This window comes from Necator americanus, chromosome IV (genome assembly GCF_031761385.1).
Source record: "Necator americanus strain Aroian chromosome IV, whole genome shotgun sequence".
Classification (NCBI taxonomy): domain Eukaryota; kingdom Metazoa; phylum Nematoda; class Chromadorea; order Rhabditida; family Ancylostomatidae; genus Necator; species Necator americanus.
This window is the reverse complement of record NC_087374.1, coordinates 20711375-20733483: the sequence shown is the minus strand read 5'-3', so window position 1 is coordinate 20733483 and position 22109 is coordinate 20711375. Positions and strand designations below refer to the sequence as shown.

Below are 22109 nucleotides of genomic sequence, written 5' to 3'. Positions count from 1 at the left end.
AAGATCGATTAGTGCTGGAGATACTATGTAGGTTGTCCCATAAGTTTCTTTCCACGCTCGTCAACACTTTAAATCACAGCAACTTGAGTTCTTGGCAAAAAGGATCAATAATCTATCACATTGATGGATGAGAACTATTATTTATCCGGCTGAATACGTCCTTGATTGGAATATCTTTGTTGTTAAATAAATAATTAATAAAAATTAAAGAAAATGTATTAAAATACATGCTTTTCGTGTACTACTTTCTTAAGCTGAACCAAGATTGTTATTGATCTTTATTCTGGCTAACGTTTCGGCGTCGTCACCTTCTTCAGAGCCTGGAAAAATCAAAGACACGTGTAATCTACTCTCTCAAACGCCTCGTCATCCCACAAGATATGATTTAGCAAACAGATTATTTAAAAGCAACGTCAGAAAAGCAGACCAGCGCTCACCTTGATAGCCACGAAATCGTGATGTTAGCGGACCACCAGTTGTGAGAGTTGCGCCGCTAGTATTAACTAGAAACGATGCACCCGCCTCTGACTCGGCTGAATACATCACGATTTCGTGGCTATCAAGGTGAGCGCTGGTCTGCTTTTCTGACGTTGCTTTTAAATAATCTGTTTGCTAAATCATATCTTGTGGGATGACGAGGCGTTTGAGAGAGTAGATTACACGTGTCTTTGATTTTTCCAGGCTCTGAAGAAGGCGGCGACGACGGAACGTTAGCCAGAATAAAGATCAATAACAATCTTGGTTCAGCTTAAGAAAGTAGTACACAATCAAACTCTACGATGCCAAGATTCAAAGAAGGTCGAACTTGGAACTTACATGCTTTTCATTCATAGCTTCCCTTCAGTATCCTTCAGTAGTAGAAATGTATTAAAGAAACTTATGGGAAAGTGTGTGTAACGAAACAACTAGAGATTTCAAACTTTCTTTGACCTAGTAGCCTAGTCATGTGGTTTGCCCAGTCAGAATCAGCGTTCTTATCAATTAAGAGCGAGATAAATTTGAACCAAAGTCACCTGTACTCCCATTGTCCGATAGAATCCGCCTTTATCTACGATGCTGCATCTAGATAGGAGATATGAGAGAAAACGAAAAGTTTTCCGCAAGGAGAAATTTCAGGATAATGAGTTTCTTCTACTAAGGTGACATCATCGGAGCAACAGAATAATATTTTAAAATAAGTCAGTAAGTTTTCCATTGTTTTGATCATTCCGCCATGGATGACTTTTTGTAAAGATGAAGAAAATGGAAGTAAAGACATTCTGCAGAACTACAGCTGCTAAGGTGTAATTATCTATGCGCCTCGCTGAAATATGTCCATGCTATGATAATGAATTCCTAAATTCGTCATTCAAAACTTTAACTGCACTTCCAAGAAAGCAGGAATAAAGGGGGAAAGGAAGGTAAACAACGTCTAAATGTTTGTATATAATAGTGGAGAGCGAAGGTCTACTGCACTAAACATTACGCGTAGTCGAAAGCCGATGGTAAGTGTTGCGCTAGTCGCGATTGTTTGCTGAACGATGGGAATTTGTCTGGGACTCAGATCCGACTTTAAATATTTTAGTTTTCTTATTTTTTGCTTGCGCAGAGCTTTCCCGGCCTAACATCGAGGATGAGGACAAAGTGACCACAAAAGATCATACATAGGTCTGTGAGTTACAACAACATCGAGCATATTTCACCCCGATTTATTAAAGGAAGAGATTCTATCATTTTAATTGCTGGAATACTGCAATGATCACTGTTATTAGCTGACCTTACAATAAGATAGATGAATTTCAAAGGCCTTATATACGGTTAGCTGAAACTAAACCACCTCATCAGTTCACTTATCCTGATCACATTGATCATGTACAAACTTCTATAATAAGGCACTAGATTGTGCCTGACATGCACGTCGTTAAAGAAAATACCGCGAACAAACGAAGCTCGACGAACAGCTACGTAACTAGAGTGTTCTCGACAATTACAACGCATAACCGGTACAAATTTATCCTTATTAGTTGTGTATGACTATATGTGGTAAGTTATTAAAGTGTTCGTCACTATGAAACTTGTAGAATATTCCTATGTGTGTACATAGAGAGCGTGGTAACAATCAATGAGTAGAAATTTAGATTGGGAGGGATCCACACGATAACGTAAGAGTTTTATATAACTTGGAAGGGGAAGTTATGAAATAAAAATTCGCATGCACAGATTTCTGAGTTTCTAAGTTTTCTGAGCTGTCGAATTTTCTTCCTATGGTAATAAATTGGTTGATTTGATTCACATTTTCCCTCTTTTGATACAAACATAATCTTGTATGCTGTTTATTGTGTTCATTGTTTATTTATTAGTTTATTTGTTTATTGACATATTTATTTTTTACCTTCAGAGCGCTCCATAATACTGGGTGAAACAAATCAGAGAGTGTTAAATCAAAATAAAACAACAAGGAATTATAATACCGTTCTGGATAGAAATTTAGTGGCAAAACGAAAGCAGCAGCAAGTAATATCCTTGTATTCATTGAGAACCTTCGACCGTATCACTAATCTCAATTTTGTATAGAACGTCTCGAACGAAATCGCTTGATTTCTTGATATATTCTGCTGTTGTGCAAAACTTCGTGGAAATGTTCATTTGCTCATCTTCGTATATTTCTGTCCGGGTGATCTATCAATAATTCTTAAAGCTTGTTTTCTCAAAATTAAAAAACATTCAGTACAACATCCCTTACTGAATAATAGTATCACTGCTAGTGAAATTCTCCGTGCAACTGACTGTCTATGTAGTAGTTGATTCTTGACCGAAACAAGTGTTCCATTTTTTATTAACTGGTATTTTACTGCAAGAAACTTGTGTTGTAATTATAGATCATCGTCAGTCGCTGATTTTTCAGTTTCTTCGCAGGAATTCGCAGGAAGGAGTTTCGCTTCGCAGGAAGGAGTTTAGGTGAAGATGTAAAGGGAATTAGCCCCAGGGCGGCCCCGAGTTGTCATGATTGGTTCATCTTTCTGCCTCTGCGTTCTCAACAACAGAAACCTCTGCTGTTCTGCGTTCTCAACAACAGAAACCTCTGCTATCCTTCGCCATCAGTTTTGTGCCAGCTAGTTTACCTCCATTAAAACTATATTACAAACAATAACAAAAGCCAACTTTAGAAACTGGTGGAAAAGGTTGCTACTGAAGGCGAAACAGACGCATTCCAATGAGCGTATCACGAGTTCTACCTTCTCTCTCACTTTTTCACTCGTATAACACCATGTACCTTTGAGTGACTTGTTCTCGAACCTTTGGTTACAGTACCGGTGATGAAGTGATGTCAGGTGTTACTATTGAGCTCGTCACGCGTTTCCATGATAAATCGGAAAACGTGAAGGGAAAAAACTCTGAACCACTACCACCTCCAAACCTTTATCTCCTACTTTATAAGCGTCAGAAGGAGAACACATTTCTCTGTCACCATACAAGAAGTGGCATCCACTGTTTCATCATTAATGTATCGCCATTCCAGTACTTGTTGAAAATCTTTTTTCGGATGTCTCCTGTTCTCACGATGATTCATTGCGCACGTGATGTTCCGCATAAACAAATGTTAGTTTTTTTGTAGGCAAGTTGCCGCTGATATACTTCGCATTGTTTTGAGCCGAGTGGAACAAGAAGCAGACATAGCGATAGTACAAGGTGAGGTCTCGCACGAAATCAAGGAGCCGCGTCGGAGACATATCGATCAATCACGAAACACCGCCGTTTGTTCTATACAGTGAACCGATCTCAGAATATAAATATGTTTTTTTTTTTTCAATGATACTTATACGTGCGGAAGGTGTTGTATTCTCGGCTGCCTTACCTGTTACAGCAGAACAACTGTTACTTCAGAGTTGTTTCTGAAGTACTAGTCGTTTCCTTTCGCTCAAAATATTTTTCAATTCTGTAAAAGAAATCATAGAGATCGGAACGGAGTAGTTTAAAGGTATCACTCCACGAATCTGAGGTGGTGCGGATTTCAGGTGGAGAGCTCGTATACGGGGGAGTAGATTATGTGGAGGAAGGTGATTCCGTCCATTTCTTCCTAATTGCCGTAAAAAACGGCCCGGAAGATGCGGCGCCGCACAGGACTGACGCGCTCCAACCGAACTTGTTGTAGAAAATAGCTCGCCGGAACGCTCGAAGCCGTATCTTTCGGGCCGTTTTTTTACGGCAATTAGGAAGAAATGGACGGAATCATCTCCCTCTCCATAATCTGCTATTCCGTATACGAATACTTCACCTGAAATCCGTACCATCTCAGATTCGTGGGGTGATGCCTTTAAATGCTCTGCATTCGAAAAGTTGTGGTTTGTACCAAATGAGTTTTAGAAAATCTGAAAACAAAAAGAAACAGCGGGAAGATGTGAATGGGCAGATTTTACTATCGGTTATTAAAGGGAAGATTTAACGATATGCACACACAAAGATCATCAAGATGACTTGTGGATGTGAATTCCATCGTTCCCCTCTGCTGTCATCCGCTTGGATAAAGTTATTTTTGAATTTGAAAGACGGTGATTACTTTGATTTATTGTGACTTAATCGGCGGTCAGGTGTTACGGCCTAACGCGGCTATCCGCATCTTCGTTAGGGTGTGTTGTCCTTTAACATATCCGAGCCCATCCTGTTTGATCTTCAGCTATAGTTCGCATAGAATCTACCCATCCGTTGCTATTTCACAAGCGGCGGAATTTCACGTCTCGACTGAACCGCCTGTCAACGCCAAGTGTCCTCAGATCTTCCTTCTCTACCTCCGTCCAGAACTTCCTTTTACTACCAGGAGGTCTTTTTCAATTAGGATCTGGAAGCACCCTCAGGACTACTTGGACAAGACGACCAGACATTGTCCTCATAACGTGACCAAAGAAGCGAACACGGTTTTCCATGACTACTTCAGAAGGCCGGGCAAGATGATGACGTTTTTCACGTGTCATCCGCCGGTACACTATGTCTACTTCTGAGTAAAGATCTTCGTTATGGCATACTAACAGCCAAAGTAGCCTAGCAGTCGACTAAACAGCTTTCTCTCCATGCAGTCAAGCTTTTCCATCACCGTCGCCGGCGCTGCCCAAGTCTTGTCTTGTCCATCCACCCTGCTTTCCGTTGAGGGCCTCGAGGCGACCCACATCTTCTTGCATTTATCAAGAAAAAGACGGTGATAAGCATGTTATTTGGTAATTTCTAAGAAATAGACCACGTTTGCACCCAACAATAATTTAATAAATATTCATTTATAGTTTAGTAATAAATAGGAAGCGTTTTATTTGTATAAGCTCTGCCCTAGAATTCGTCGAATGAAATAAATTGCCTATCGGTGCGTCCGAATGTATTTTTGACGAATCGCAGGCGGGGGCGGGGCGCAAGAGTGGCGCATTACAATAGAGGACGATACTCAGATGCGGTAAGAAGAAAACACTATTGTAAGAAACGGCGTTCCGTAGCCGTCTGTTTACATGCACATTCCAACGGAAATCCATACCACTCCAAATTCGTTGGGTGATGCCTTTAAAATGGCTGGACACGTTGTTATGCGGAATGTCTTCGGACCTTGTACTGCAGTACAGTAAGGTTCCAGCCGAACAGATGAATCAAATGAATGAACCGAACAAACCATCGACAATAAATCGAATGGATTACTAATGGTCAAGTTCCCCCCCCCCCCCCCCGCTAATTTTTCCTTCTTCCTGGTTGGATCCGACGCCACTGTAGTGATTTGAGACGCTTCACTTATCTTTCTGTTCAGAAAACATCCTACCTTGCACTCGACACCCTAAACCAAAGGTACCGTACCTCTTCACTCGCTATTTATTACTAATATGACATCTTCAATGAGACCCCATGTATTATTATTTTGAAAAAAAAAACTCTGAAATTGAATACACTGGAAGTGAAGATAACAAACTTATTTCGACGTACTCTAACATATCCAGATCAAATCGACCTGAAGTTCTGTGCCATGTTGCGTAATTGGCTGCGCTCCAAGCAGAACGGTGGAGCGTAGCGCTTCGGATAGTGGTGGGACCCTTGCTAACACCATTCATCGCTGTAGTTCGCAACGATTCCACCTCGATTCCAAACGCTACTGTGCTTGAAGCAACGTGGTTGAGCTAGCTGTTGGGACCATCACTAGGTTACTCGGCCTGCAGCGATGATGTATGCTAGCGAGGGTTCCCATCCGATTCCGCTTCACGCCGCTTTGAGCGCAGCTGGTTTCACAAGCGCACCGACCTTCACGTTGACTATATTCAGGTAAATAAAACTCAGATGCAGTAAGAAGAAAACACTATTGTCAGAGTAAGTGAGCTCCTCTTCCTCTTTCGCAAAAATATGGAACACAAAAAGTGAAAGAGACATTCACACATAAACCGTACACGGTAGCCGCACATGGGGAATGGGAGTTGGAGGCCAACCAGAAAGAGGTCATAATGATTACCTTAGCAGGTACTTTGAGAACTGAACCATTAAGAAGGTTGGTTGGTTTTTTATTACGTTTATTAACACAATTACCGGGTAAAATGTGGTTGAGGGTGGCCACTCTGGCACCCTTATTTCCCGAAGTAAATAATTGAATCAGTCGGGGCCCCAAAACCTAGGCATTAGTCTTAGAGGATATATGACATGCAAGTTTAAGTTACTAAGAGAAGAAAGTAAGTTAGACAGTCGAGAAATAAGGGCGCCACTGAGTACCTCCTCCCTCTCCCCTAGTACATTTTTCCCCAATTACCTACGTTATTTTTACGGTACTTCCGTTTGTGGCAGTCGAACTTCCAGAGCGCATCTTCACCGTCCGCGTTCGCCTGCTTCATGACTTCACGGGGATTTCTGGGGTTGGAGCGTGGTCGTTCCTTCTATAACAATCCACAGTCAGCAAATTATTCGTGAAATTTTTCTTTGAAAACCGAGACATGCTCCTGCCACCTAGTAACGGCGAATTCGCGGTGATTGGGCTTCATAGACGGCGATCTTTGAAAATACAGGGTGAATGCAAATTATTCACCGGGATTTGACGTGTTATAGCTTCAAATATGCAATGTCCAGTCATACCATTAACCAGTAGAAAGAACGTACTTTAAAGTTCTATTTATGGTACTGCATGTTCCGTTTTGATTCACCAATTGGCAGGGTGATAACAATTTGCAAAATGGCGACGAATCAACGGAAAGCATTTTGTGTCTTTAAATATGAGATAACAGAATCGGTCACCACAGTGCAGCGTGCATTCCAAAGATAGCAAAACATCAGTTCAACAAAACATTTTGCGATGGTGTCGACAGTTTAAGGAAACAGGCTGCCTCTGTAAAGGAAAAGGCTCCGGGTGTTCAGCTGTCTCGGAGGGGCCTCTTAAGGTTGCTACCGAGGTCACCCGACCTTACAATTTGTGATATTTTTTCTTTGAGGGTAACGTGAAGGACATTGTGCACGCACCACTTTTTCCCACAACACTGGCTGAACCTCGGGATTGCATCAGTGCTACGCTGGTGAACACTGACAGGGACATGCTTGAACGTATATGGGCTGAACCAGACCACCGCACAGATGTGTGTCGTTAAGGGCATCACCCCACGAATCTGAGGTGGTACGGATTTCAGGTGGAGTATTCGTATACGGGTTAGTAGATCATGGAGAGAGGTGTGATTCCGTCCATTTCTTTCTAATTGCCGTAAAAAAAAACGGCCCGGAAGATGCGGCGCGAGCAGAAGGCTGGCGCGCTCCAATCAAACTTTTTGTGGAAAATAGTGCGCCGCCGAAAGTCGTATCTTGCGGGCCGTTTTCTACCGCAATTAGGAAGAAATGAACGGAATCACCCTTCTCTCAATAATCTACGATCCCGTATACGAATACTCCACCTGAAATCTGTGCCACCTCAGATTCGTGGTATGCTGCCTTTAAGCGAAACACAAGGAGAAAACACACAACATTTGTAATGATGTATAAGAAACTTGAATAGATGTTCTTTCACACAGTATATCAATCACTATTTTGTATAAGGTTTTGTAAAATAAATTAATTCAAAACCCGATGAACTATTTGTAATCACCCTATATTTCAAGATCAACCTCCAACCAATAGGAAGCCGAGACAATTTGTGCTATTTTTTTTTGCCGTAAAGCTTCCAGGTAGAGTCATAGGAAGCAATTACGACTAATTTTGAAAAAAAATTGGTCAACCAAAGTATAGGTGCTAATTAACGTAATTACTGAATCAACCAACCTTATTTAGTGGCTCTGACCCCAACAAACCTGCTTAGGTAGCCAATGCGACCACTTTTACCACTTTTTTAGAGTGCCATCCCAACTCTCTCTTCTCTCGGACATAGGTCAAAATGTGAGGGTTAGGGCACTAATTCACAGTTTCCACATCTTTGATGGAATATTTGTATTTCCATTTAAAAAAATAATTTACATAGATATAACGCTGTTCCCATTCCAACTAAACTGGAGCTCTCAACGCACATGCTAGTAATGCTATTTCAAAGCCATTTTAAAGAAAATCCTGAATTGAATTGCAACGTCGTACTGGTCGGTTTGAGGATCTCTGGTGTGGTTGCGTAGGTGCTGCTGTGGCCAACGGGGATGTGAGGCGGCAGAGCTGGCAGCCGAGATTGAGGTGGACCCTCGATTGCTAGCTCCACCGAGCTTGCACGGATGCAGCAAGCTTCAGGTTGTTTTGACTACAACTATGTGTGGATTAATGATTTCCTGATTCCCTGAATTTCCTTGACATTTCAACGATTCGCAGGAACTTCTACGTGACCGTCTCACGCTACCGTAAAAGTCGTGATGCAACATTGCATAACTTCTCCGATATGTGCTTCTCCTTGCTATCGTTGCTCTGCCTGCAAATCTTTGAAAATTTGCGTTTTTTTTCCAGGAGAATAAACAGTGCAAATATGGTTGGGAGCCACCCAACATTCCTCTAATCGAACCGCACTTCCGAGCGCAAAAACGTCCATTGAGCGCAATGAACGTTTTTGACACAGACCATTTTCGGTCCTTTTTTAATTATTGAAAGTACTACATGATATGACTATGACTTAGCTCTGTGTTTCCAGTAAGCCTGTTTGGAGTGTTTCGTGAGGTAAAAGCATTAGTTCCACCTCTATCTTCCTTTTTCCCTTTAGCCTACATGTCATAGATCCTCGAAGGCTAACGTTTAAGGCTCTGGATTGACTTTGCTACTGTTTTCCAGGGATGACCTGCGATTTATGAACTATGCCTTCTCAAATGCTTCTGACATGGAAAAGCCATTTGTCACTCAAGGACGGTTTTTGCGTTCCATGGACGTTTTGCGCTTAAAAGCACAGTTCAGTTAGAGCAGTGTTGAGTGCCCCACAACGAGCGAACTGGGCGGAAGTGGATGGCGTAGAATATAATGTCGTGTGTGCAACTAAACAAACCGCACAGGCACCTACGACATGACAAAATAATATTTTCTGATGAGTGCCGGCACCCACACCCGCCACTCATGATACTTCTCGGGGGCGGTGTGGTCGCGCTGCGGCGCGCCTAGTTGGGCCATGCGATCCTCTCACTGGAGCGCGAGATAGTCATGTTGGTGGAAACAGCGACGTCCTCGACCAATTAAGTGACGTTAAAAAATAGAAAGTTGGGAAATACTTATGTTACATATATAACATATGAACGGGAGCACACTTATGTTAAGAACACAGTATACAAACCACATAAATAGTTGGGACGTTCTGGAAGGCTCCCTTACTCATATATAATGGACTTCTACCGAGAGGGCATCTTGTAAATGTTCTGGAAGGTTCTTCTCATATGTATCCAAGGGAATCAGAGAGTTGACCTCGTAGAATGTTCAAAAAGGTCATCTCAGTCGTACATAAGTAGACTACTTTTCGTCCACTTAGAGATATAACAGATATCCTTCATAGTCTCTTCATACCCCTCCTCATTGTACTCGCTACATCTATATCTGCACATTTTCTCGCATTCTCTTCGTTTTAATTCTTGTTTTCCACACTTCTTTCATAAGGAGACTATTTTTGTCCGCTCAAAGAAATCCTTCATAGTCTCTTCATTCGCTATTGATACTGGTCATTACAGAATTGCACTATGAGTCGTTTTTATATTGATACTGGTTATTATGTTTGTTAGAAAGTACTTTGTAACCGCTGATAATATTTCGTCATCTGTGAAGTTATAAAAATAATTACAACAACTGCGAAGTTATAAAAATAATCACACCAAACATTGTTCAAATAGTCGGGGTCGGAACCAACATTCGTATGTTATATATGTATCATAAGTATTTCCCAACTTTCTATCCTTTAACGTCACTTAAGTGGTCGAGAACGTCGCTGCTGCAACCAACTATCATGACTATCTCGCGCTCTAGTGAGAGGATCGCATGGCCCAACAAGGCGCGCCGCACCGCCCCCGAAATCAAGTGAGTATTATTTCCGACATTTCTCTCGCTAATTTGTTAACTTGTTTGTCCCTCGCACGCATTTTGTGTATGTTTGCATAAAAGCCTCTTTTCTATGGATTTTTCTCCAGTGTACGTTATGTCCTCTAATGCGTGCTATGACATGCCATATGGTAATTCCATCGTTTTTCTTCTTTACTTTTCTTCTCACATCTCTTGCTGTACCTTCTGCCATCCTTTGTTGTCGCATGTATATGATCGTGCGAACCATTGGATGCTCTGGAGGGGAAGCTTAATGTCTGCTGTGACGTTTTTGATACTGATACCTCCCTTAGGGCACTGCCGGCCTAACGAAGCCTAATTGTAAGCTCAGACCTTGTGGATGTTGGAAACCTCTAAGAAAAATTACTACCACGATACCCTTCCTAATATTGTGCTTGAGCCAATAGGTGTGTCCACGCGAACGTTTGCTGACCCCAATACAACGAGTATACCTTATGCCTAGTGGTGTTAAAAGAAGATCTCTTTATACCCCGCCATCTGGAGGAACAACATTGGGTCATGTAAGCTTGCAAGGAAGTCATTATCTGAGGTTGTTCCCGACCGAGTTAGTCGAACAATTTTCCTTGCTCTCTGAACGTATTTCCAAACTACATAATGGATATGACTCGCAAGTAAGTTATTTTTTCTTCTTTCACTTCATCATCTTTTTTGTGTACTAGTGGGATTGGTGTGATTCTAGTAAAGCTATGAATGAATGCCCGGTCTGTGGCATGGCTAAAAGAAGAATGGAGAGGCACCTTGTTGATGTCCATGGATATTCGCAAGGCCAAATTTCGGAATTCAAGGCTCAGAAAAAGAGCCGGAGAATTGCTGTATCGGGGAAGCCTGTTTATAGCTGTGACTACTGTGATGCGAAATTCATCAGTATTAGTGAGCTGAACCGACACAAAGGAACGAAGCATGCTCAAGAATGTTTAACGCCAGTTATAATGTGTCCCATTTGTAGAGAAACGGTTAATGTAAGTAATACTAATAGTCCACAGCTTTCACGACCGTGCAATAATTGTCGTTCACATTTTTATTGATAACACCTGATTTTTGCAAATATAGAGTCAACGTGAGCTCGCAGAGCATGCTCATCAACAGCATGTCTACAACGCAGACGAGTTCGTGGTCGAGAGCATCAACTTCCAAAGTCTACAAGATTATCAGGTTGGAGTAATATGAAAATTTGCACTTAGCCACGGAGAAATCGGGTGTGATAAGCCGGTTCACAGCTAAGACAAAGACTACGGAATTCGGCAGAATCACATATTTACACTGCCACTGCTCTTTCCGCGCAGGCTCTGTCCCAGCGAAAACGAAAAAGTCTCTGGAGCATTGCACAGCGTATATGAATTTCATCACTAGCAAATCTAGCAGCCTATTACTACTAACACCACCGTGAGCGGTCGGTAGCTACTGGTTCCTTATACTAATTGTAATAAAACCAAACAAATTCTAGGTGAGAGAGAAAGCTGAAGGTATGACAGTTGAACACTGTCTCACCATATCGGAAATGAAGTCCGCCCATCTCAGCTGAGACTTGATAACAATGCTGAGCAGTTTATAGTCTCGCTGCTAAGGGGTGGTCTGACCGTCCGACAGGTTTACAGAAAAGTATGCAAGTAAGGGGAGGCCCCCGTTCTCGACTGTATTTCATCACTAGCAAATCTAGCAGCCTATTAATCTTCGTAAACTTTTTATCTGACTGTCTACGTCACTAGGACGCCGTTCGCAGCGAGATGGCGTTTCCTCGGTAGTTGATGGAGAAGCTGAAAATGAGCATGATGGACCGTACAGCAGCGACGGAGACGAAGAGATGATGGAAGTAGTGGTGGAAGATGATGTGAAAAACGAGTCCGTCGCAAGAAGTTCGACAGATGTAGAGGACCGCTACAAAGATATGTTCCAAAAGATGGAAATGGTTCTTATAGTTAATTTACGCATATGATTGTCAAGAACCAAAAAATATACGTTTAGATGTATGCGTCAGCTCGTGAGAGTATGCTTAAAGTGATGAGAGAACCAACGGAAGGCACGCAAATGGAGTCAGAGCAGGCGTTGCAGCAAATGGACGAACTAACCAGGAGGTTAGGCTTGTTGGCTGAGAATGTTGGAAGGAACGGAGACACTGCACGCCTTGCTCGCCGTCATGACGTACCTTCGGTCGGCTGTCCTCAAGCGCTGACTCCGATAAGGAAGCTTCATAAGGTCTGAAACTAATCATATGTAAGAAGAAGTTCTCTAAAATATTTCTTTAGCGCACCCACTTACGCAAAGCAGAGCAGGCTAAGCGAAAGCCAGTCCTGGACATTCCGGACTGTGCGCAAGACGAGAGGGAAGCGTGTGCTGTATGCATTCGGATGCAGCCAATCAGTGGTAGCACAAAACATCGAATTTGTTGGATTCAGTGTCCAACTTGCGAAGACTGGATGTATACCGACTGTATCAGCAATAATGTGTGCCCTCGCGACGGAGCAGAGTTGCGGAGAAATGATGTGTAGTATGACAAAAATATAGCCTTATTTATTTAATGTGCCAGTTCTGTGACTAAAGTTAAATGTGTACAAACTCAATAAATAGGAATTATTTATGAGTATGATGTGATAACTTAGCAGCAGAGATTGAGTGCGATGTGGTAACAAAGGCTAGACCTTGATGGAGGTATCAGACAGAAACGTCACAGCATACATCAAGCTTCCCCTCCAGAGCATCCAATGGTTCGCACGATCATATACATGCGACAACATAGGATGGTAGAAGGTATAGCAAGAGATGTGAAAAGAAAAGTAAAGAAGAAGAAAAACGATGGAATTACCATATGGCATGTCATAGCACGCATCAGAGGACATAACTTATATTTGAGAAAAATGCATAGAAAAGAAGCTTCTATGCAAACGTACATAAAACGCATGCAAGAGACAAACAAGCTAACAAATTAGCGAGGGAAATGTCGAAAAATAATACTAACCTGACAAGCAGTGGAAGATATGAAAGCGATAGAAATGAAGATCAGAAAATATTATTTTATCATGTCGTAAGTGCCTGCGCGGTTTGTTTAGTTGCATACATGACATTATATTCTACGCCATCTTTTGCCCAGATCGCTTTTTATTCGCTTGTCCCCGAAGCCACCTCTGCACCTAGTACTCGGAGTTTTTTCCGCAGAGTCGTGGATCAAGCGAATCTACTTGTAAACCAATCCTTTCGGGACGTGTTCGACTTCATCTCAGAATCGTCTGTTTATGAGCACGGAAGCATCCTTACAACATTTTCTTCATAGCTAGCCGATCTCTCAACTCAGTGTTTTTATCCTCCAAAAACAAGTCTAATGCCCATTCATTGATTGAGTGATGAAGGACTTGGTTCGCCTACGGCATTCATAAACCACTGACTACGCTGTTGTAGCCGAACCTCAGGCACAGCGAGCGACAAACACATCCGCAATCCCATGCGCCGCAACGCAGCCGCCAGAACGAGCTGTTCGTTCTGGAGGTTTAAAGGAGGCAGAGGCTACAATGCCCTGCTGGCCCTGCGACTGGCAACCGAGCTTAGGATTTTGCCAGGTCCTGGAATGGGTAGAACGGCGGGCGCTGGAGCTGCTCTGCATTCCTGCGTTTTAAGCTGGAGTTTGTTCGTTCTTTGCTTTTTTTTACCGAAGCGATTTGTTCTCAGGGACAACTGCAATTCATTGCATATTAACTGATTGGATAGGGTGGGCATTACTCCTCATACTTGTCTTCCAATGCTTGTTTTACTAGAGTCTCCTTCGGTACCTACATATTTCTTGTTATCGCTGTTAGTAGATGACCTATTCGCCCAACTGAAGCTGTTGCAGTAATTTTCAAAAAAGTTGTCTGCATAACCTGCTTTGATGAGCCCTCGACTGTTTTTCGTTTTCGGTTACACTCTATTGATTCTTTTCTCTTTTTTTTCGGCAAAAGTGTCTGTTTTCGTAACGGTTAACTTCTTCGATGACTCTAATTGTGGAAAATCTTCGAGATTTTCGACCTTCTCCATTTGGTTCGGAAGATTTTGTCATTAAAAGTCACTTATTTGTTTTATGACTGCTAAACTGTCAGAAGTTGATGGGTTGGAATCAACATTCTGTGTTTATTTACAACAATTGATTTTTATTTGTTTTTTCATAGCAGTGCCATTTATAGGGTCAAAAATGGGTCAAAACGACATGAAGCAGGGCACAGTGGCGTAAGTGGTTGCGCTCGAAACGGTGCGATGGGGCGTAGCGGTTAAAGTCGAGTGGGGACCATCCATCGCCGCAGCTTGCAAAGATCACACGTCGATCCCAACCGCCAGCTCCACCGTGCTACTTCAAGCGCAGCCGCTTACGCAAGCGCACCGTGTTTCATGTCGTTTTGACTCGACTATCAAATCACATTCTAGTAAGCTGTTTAGACGCGCATAATAGTGTAGTCTTGAAAAAGCTTCCCGATTTTTTCAAAACGGTGAATCAGTTAAAACGCAACCGCAAAGAAGTATTCTCGTCCCTAGAGGGTTTAATACATTGGAAGCTGCATTAGAAACTTATCCTTCACGCTTTTCGCTAGAGTTGTTGAGTGTGCCCAGTCGAGTATAATAAAAGATGTACAATTGAACTCTGTGTTAGTGTTTTCATTCGGTGTTAGCTAGTAAGAATTAACGTATTGACTTAACGTTGGATACTTGAGGAGCAACTATTGTAGATAGAATCCAGTTGAGTTCTCCCGCGATGGTGTTCCTATTAAAAGACCTAGATACATGTCCTGTCGAATACAAGTAGTAGGATTCTGCTAAAGCTTTCTCCTCGAAATTCATGATTATTAGCTTTGGTTGTGTACTACTGGAAGTATTGAAATACCACTTTACAATAGCCGAAAAAGTATTCGCAAAGAAATGTTTCGGGTCCATCACTTTACCGTTGTGCGCGATTAATCAGTGCACGGTTACTGCTTGCTAAAATTTCCCTTACTATACTCAGACCAAACACCTATATCTCCTAACTGCGTTATCGACATCCAAATGTACATGGTATAATACACCTTGTAAGTCTGACGAAATGATTACACACACTTTTTGTAGTTCTTAGCCGCTTGGTCTGCCTTGTGCCCGACATGTTTCTATTTATTTTAGTTTTTTTTTTTTACTTTTGTAAAGGATCTCTGTTTTTTCAGTTCGATATTCAAGCGATTTTTTTCTTGAAGGACAAGCTATGGAGCCCTTTTGAACTCGAAATTTTAATTATTTTTTATGGGTTTTGCTCATGTCTGGTGATGATTTTAGCTCCGTATTTCCGCCTTTGGTGATCCAAGTATTTCTTTGATGATTGGGTTTGTCAAAAATGGATGATCGAAAAACGGAGTAATTTTAGGTTTCATGCACCAAAGAAATCTGGTACCATGACTTATGTTATAAACAATTGTTACAGCATCGCTGCATGAGGAATCTAGAAATATTTCATGTGTGTTCTCCTGGTTATTTCCAGACTTTTCTAGTCATTGGAGCGTTTTTCACTTCGTATTTCGAACTTTTCGGTGGCTACAAAAGCATAACTAATGTCCTTCACGATACATTATTGTTTGTAATCGAAACACATGTTTTTATCCCTCTCCTCTTTCTTTTTTGTTTTGTCAAATCTCGTTCTTTTTGAAAGAAAGGGATTGAATGTCGTTTTGTACTTATTTTCTTTTCGCGCAACGTCAGTGTTGGTGTCGTTTTTTCTTTCGCTCACAGTCGCGAAGCTTCAAAATATTGAAATGTTATATGTATGAGATTACAAGTGTTGAAGTCCGTTCTTAAGGTCTACCCGCTTCTTTTTTAAATCTTTAACTCTATTCAAGTCTTTACGCTGGTCATGGTTGCGGCCCAACATTAGTTAAACATGGGGTAGTTATTCTTGCTTATCTCATGGATTTACCACTTCTCCTTCAACCATGAAAACTACTCGCCAGACCAGCGAAAATAGCGTGACCTCGTAAATTGGTTGCATATTCACGACTTTTACAGTGAGATCGACCAACCTGCGATGGTCGCCGCACTTGTGTAGTGATGAACCTCGGCTTCAATTTTGATGGCGAATATAATCAAGCTACTTCGAAACATTTACTCGCTCATCAGAATGCCGATGTGGTCCCGGATCCAGATGATTTCACCCGTGAAGAGCTGCTCAAACTTCTTTCATATTTTGAAGGAGAATTACAAGCTCGAGACGAAGTTGTCACACGCTTGCGGGTCAGTTTTTGTTTAATATTCCTGTTTCTTCCTGCTCTTTCCTTCCCCTCACATACAGAATTCTTCTAAGCCTGTGACCGTTGTAGCTCACTCTTTTATCGAGAAATTTGTTTAAAAATCTTCTATTTTAAATAAATCTATTCTGCTTGTTCCATAAAAATGGGATTCGAATGAAAATGTAAGAATTTTTATGTGAGTGATGATAGTGCAGGGCCGAGTGCTAAGACAGCGAAATGTGATTGGTTACAGTCTTTTTTTAATCTTTTCCTCTTCTTTTATTTTTTTATCTTTTTTTAATAGCTTAAAAAAATACAATGCTTTGGAATCTTTCTCTAAAAAAAGTTTTTTTTTTCTGTTTGTGACCTACTCTTGATTATTTTTTCTGGTCTCAGTTCTTTTTCTTGTGTGATAGTTCAGATCTCCTAATCTTTTGAGCGGTTCTTTTATAATGTTTCTTTATACTTTTGCGTTGTTTGCTCTGTTACTAGTACTTGGCTGTTTTTGATCAGTGCAATTGGTCGACAATATTGTCGTTTTGACGAATATCTTTGATGACAAAGTTTATGTACGCTACAATACCTAGCATTTTTTTCTAGAAAGAAGTTAAAACAGCCCTCAACCTACAAAATTAGTTCGCGATCGAGCCATCACTCCCATGGGACATTGGATTTATCTGGACCGTAACATCTTGTAATGCAACTTTTTTTTTCCCAGCCATTCTCGTCTAGCCCACCTGTTTAATAATAGTATCGTTATTTATTGTAAAAAAAGCGTGTTGCAGCTACTCTTTTTTTCTTAATTTCAATTTGGATATGTACTAAAATATCTCCTACATTTCCAGAATGAACGCACCAAGTTTCTTCTGTACGGTGCTAAGTATGGAAAACTTGGAGGAAATGACCCGATGTGTGCGTTGCGTCGCGATTCATCGATGACTGAGGAGGAGCTGGACGAGTATCAGATCGGACAACTTTATGAATCACAACTCGTCCAGCTTGAGAGACTCATAGCTGTACAACGCCGAAGTCACCTTCGAGCGAAAAATGTGAGTGAGACATAGAGTTTCTGCATAGTGCCTTGCACTTTGTTTTCTCTCCTGCAGTTCAAGAATGAAGTAATAATGATTCTATTGATGAGTTTCTAAAGCAACGGTGAACTGCGTGAGTTCTAAAGTTTATCCACTTCTATAAAGTGTCTAGTTGGAGGACATAGATATAGGATTGACTGTTATTTCTTGCGGAAGAAAAAGACATGAGAAATATATATCAGTTATATATATAACATATATCAGTTATATTCCATATATTTCCATATATCAGTTGCTGGTCGCAGCAGAGAAGCGCCATTTCAAAGCTTTGCGGGAACTGGAACTCGAGAAAGAGCGAAAGAGTCGATATGCTGCTCAAGGAGACGATGTTCTTGCGTTACTCGAGAAGGAGCGCGAAAAACTTACCCAACAGGTTTGGTTTAATCCTCTTCTTTAAATCTCTTATTGACTGTTGCAAATGAAGTAGCTCGTTGCATTTGTCTCGCAGAATTTTATAAGAATTGTACTTTTATTGGTTCCATATTGCAGTTAGAGATCCAGATCAATGAAGTGGCTGAGAGTAAGGCCGAGACAGAGAGGATTGAGCGAAAGCTAGAGGCAGAGAAGGAGCGGCACAAAACGATGGTGTTGTTTCTCATCAATGAACGCAAACAGATGTTGGTGAAGATGCATGAATTACGGGTTAAATCTGAGTCGTACGGTGAGCATTACTTCCTATGAGGGATCTGCAAAAATCTTCTTTAATCACACATTTTTATTCTCTTGCCATTTTTTTTTCAAAAATTTGTTACTGAAACTTTGTGAAGGATTGCTGACAGTCTCAAAGCAGCTGTTGATGACGCATCATAACTGAGCATAGAAGAGATTGGGAATGAACGTATTTCAGCGAGTGTTCGGCTTTTGAGGCTGTCACACTACATTTTGATGATATATCCCACCTCCATTTGTCAGCATGTTTCTGTGTACTGAATAACGGTATAAGTGTGGCTATTCTGAACGCAGAACTAGTTGTCCTTCCATTATCTTTTTTTCAGCCTCCAACATGTCGCCCGGTGACCAAGCTTTGCTGGAGGAACTTAAAAAAGAGGTCGCATTTCTACGGCAAGAACGTGATTCGCTTAAAAGTGCGAACAAGTCACTTAAGGTGATTGGCAGTTGCTTTTGTGCTCTGAGCATTAAATGACTTAGCAATCGATGTTACTTTTATTTAGGCAGAGAATCTTAGCCTTAAAGAGGTAGTCAAGGGTCAGGAAGCGGATCTTCTTATATTGAGGAAAAACTTGATCTCATCGACTAAATTAACTTTCGACAAGCCTGGAACAGTCAGTTAACGAATGCTCGACTTTGTTATTTTTTAAACTTTTTTCCTAGCTAATATAATGAAAGCAATAATGAGAATATGTGATCATGTAACATATTTTTTCCATCGCAATCATCTCACCATTTCCAGGAAAGCATTCTTCTCTCTATACCCTGTCTCATTCTTGTTGTTTAAGCATCTTCCCCACCTGGCGGACGAGCGCTCGCTTGTAGTAGCGAACAGAATGGCGGCGTCAGTCGGCTCATCTAATAGTGGTTCTGATGTTGGTCCTGTTATGTCTGCTGGCACACTGTCGTCTCGTACGAGGTTAGCGACGTCAAGCAGCTTTCCGGCAGAAAAAAGCCGCCTTCCGCGCGGTCCTTCCTCACCAGCGAGGGGAGTGCCTTCCCCGAGGTGAGGCTGTTTTTTTTTATGAGATGGCTCATCACTGTTGAATTAGCGAAAAGAAGAATTAACGTCTTTTACCGTCTAACTAAACTCAGGAAAGTAGCTTATCTGGTTGGGAATGGATTGCACGCTATATCACGTGTATTGACAGAATTCAGAATGCCCTCTTCACCAACAAAGAAAACACCTGCAATGGGACTAGGCACAACTCGGCGACCCCAGCCACCACGGTACACTGAACCTGAGCTGCAAGAACTAGAAGCTGCTATAGAATCCATGACCGCAAGTAACGGTGCGTGTAAGTTTAGTCGCATATTACAAGCATATGACATCTTCTTGTAACTTTCTGTTAATGTCTACTTTTATCCCTTAAAAAAACTTCGATATCTGTCTGAAATGTGTCTAACAAATGTGACTATTCTATAGGTTCCATAACTGTGATTTCTCTAATTTCTTACCGCACGTAGCTTTTTGGATCACCTTATCGGTTTCCCAAGAATCAGCTGTGGTCGCATAACTCATTCCTTATGCTGCAATGTTTTTGGATGGTATTGGATTTCGAGTATTGTTTTACCTCTTCCATGTGTGAGAATTAGCCTGATTTTTCTGAACATTTTCTACAATTGAACTTCCCTCTCGAAAAGATTATCTTTATTGATCTTTATCTTGAAATCTATAATCGGCGCAAGTGATAACACTTTTGGTGCAGTATTTTTTTTCGTCTAAAAGGATATCGTTGTTTGTTGTAGAAAGCGATGTGTAACCAATTTTCCCTCTGAGATGATAGGGATGTGATAGAGCTCGTGTAATCATTTACATATTTTTTTCTGTTACATATTTTTCTGACAGTTATTGGCCGCGAGAAGAACTTTTCTTGGAAAGGGGGAGTTAGTGAACTTTTTAACTAAAGTAAAATGTAGATCTCTATTTCCAGAACACTTGCGCTAGGAAGTATGGTTTATCTTACTAAACCCTTATCTGAACGTTTACCTTGACGAAGCACTAAGTCTCGCTGTACACTATTTTGGCAACTTTTAGGTAAACCATACTTTATATGAAGGTTGTGATTGTGAGTTTGCTTCATCGCCTCCATTATATTCTTGGTTTAAAATTATTCTACTTTTATCCCCAAGAAAGCTGCACTTGTTGGAATAAATAGGTAAAATTAATACCACTTAATAGAAAGTTATTATTTTTTGTTATGTTAAATGTTGCTGAAATCATCAAAACCGTATTTGTGAGTACTGTCGTTGCAGTATTAGTATTAATTTTTAATTAGTGCCTCATCTTGCACCATTTGGTTCCACTACTAAATAGTGCATATAGAAAAAGTCCCCACTATTTCTCGAAGCAGGCAATGGAATGCAGTGCCTAACATAATATTGAGATGTTGTATGCATTGCTCTGGTGTGCTGCGAATGTGCTATTTCTAGCGGCGCCAACGTCACCAACAAAACGTAGTAATAGTTTACCAAGAGGAGGCGGTGGAGAAGCGAAGAAGATCGATCCACCACCAGTGTACAGAACGGAGCCAGCGCCACGAATACCTCCTCAACCGCAAATGGGAGCGGCAAGCAGATTAGGTAAGATGCATGTATGGTGATGTGATAAGAGCTGTCTTTGGATTCATCAATCTTACTAATTATTTGCAAATGACGGCATCGGATAATACTTAAACCAACATATTACGCCATGCTTCCGCTTATTTGCTTACAAAAGAATTAACGTGAAGGTGGTTGTTATTTATTTACTTACCAGTTCCTGCCTTTATTCTAACCTATACATAATTTCAGCCAGTAGTCCTCAAGTAGTGTTATTGTGGGTTGTACAAGTAAAATCAATCGTTATAATTTATCACTTTAAACATCATGAATGCCTTTACTACAAACAGCTGAAATTAGGAAAGTAGTTCGTGATTTCCCGAGTGTGGCTTCATATGCGCACAAGCTTCATTTGTTGCTTCTGGCGCTTAATTTTGCTATGCACAACAACCTCTTATTCACTTCTTTTTTCACGTTAATAATATTATCTAAGGTGCTGCATATAATTCACAACATTCACGAATGTTATTTCTCTTAGGGAATATGAAACATACACGAATCCTTTTCTTCTGCTCACCCGATTATTCATTTCTCCGAATTTTTCTTCATTGCAACATATGTGGATTTCTTATGTCGTTTAAATATAGATCTAAAAGTACTTTATCTCGTATGTAATGTAGGATCAATTGCTGGAACCATATATTCGCATGTCATGCTTTTGGAATTATAACAGTCGTGATATTTCAGTTCCACCCGCGCGACCTGACAATACATATCGGAAACCGGCAACAGCAACGAAAAGGAACGGCTTCTCGGCATTAACAAAAGCGTTTGGCAAGTAGCACTAATATTCTTTTGTTATTTCTAATTTCCATATTTATATGTTCCATTTCTGATTGTGATGTTGTGATATTGATAGAATTTTATGCCAGTGTATATCCTAAGATGACATTTGCGGTTCTTTTCAGATAACTATTTCAATAATACTTCATAAATCTCCTTATTCTGAATCCAAGTAATGTATCCAGAACTTTTCTGAACTGGTTAAATTGATTGGAACACATACGCTCTTATAATCCCCTTTTTTCCCCTAGTTAGTTCTTCAGTTCATCGTAGTGTAATGGTATTGTTATTA

At 40.9% G+C, this 22109-nt stretch overlaps 3 protein-coding genes across 5 annotated transcripts; 2 read left to right on the top strand and 1 right to left on the bottom strand.

Annotated features, from left to right (window-relative positions):
• Positions 1-249: 249 nt before the first annotated feature.
• Positions 250-5143, bottom strand: RB195_002123 (uncharacterized protein; the record flags this gene model as incomplete). The annotated part of the gene is made up of 3 exons (XM_064199220.1): positions 250-320; positions 438-533; positions 5005-5143. 3 exons carry the CDS (start codon positions 5141-5143, stop codon positions 250-252), a joined length of 306 nt encoding a protein of 101 aa, XP_064055101.1.
• A 1020-nt stretch (positions 5144-6163) lies between these two features.
• Positions 6164-12953, top strand: RB195_002122 (uncharacterized protein; the record flags this gene model as incomplete). 2 transcript variants are annotated; one of them, XM_064199218.1, is made up of 7 exons in its annotated part: positions 11062-11078; positions 11147-11426; positions 11518-11619; positions 11912-11930; positions 12174-12373; positions 12430-12660; positions 12711-12953. In XM_064199218.1, the coding sequence occupies 7 exons, from the start codon at positions 11062-11064 to the stop codon at positions 12951-12953; spliced, it is 1092 nt and encodes a 363-aa protein (XP_064055100.1). The 2 variants fall into 2 exon arrangements, with proteins under 2 accessions (XP_064055099.1, XP_064055100.1); XM_064199219.1 differs by lacking the exons at positions 11062-11078; positions 11147-11426; positions 11912-11930 and adding exons at positions 6164-6264; positions 9205-9279 and having other exon boundaries at positions 11537-11619.
• Positions 12954-16494: 3541 nt separating this feature from the next.
• On the top strand, positions 16495-21968 carry RB195_002121 (uncharacterized protein; the record flags this gene model as incomplete). 2 transcript variants are annotated; one of them, XM_064199217.1, is made up of 11 exons in its annotated part: positions 16495-16677; positions 17519-17722; positions 17997-18137; positions 18254-18425; positions 18760-18869; positions 18937-19047; positions 19222-19439; positions 19592-19725; positions 20867-21016; positions 21722-21808; positions 21943-21968. In XM_064199217.1, the coding sequence occupies 11 exons, from the start codon at positions 16495-16497 to the stop codon at positions 21966-21968; spliced, it is 1536 nt and encodes a 511-aa protein (XP_064055097.1). The 2 variants fall into 2 exon arrangements, with proteins under 2 accessions (XP_064055097.1, XP_064055098.1); XM_064199216.1 differs by lacking the exon at positions 21943-21968 and having other exon boundaries at positions 21722-21816.
• Positions 21969-22109: the final 141 nt, after the last annotated feature.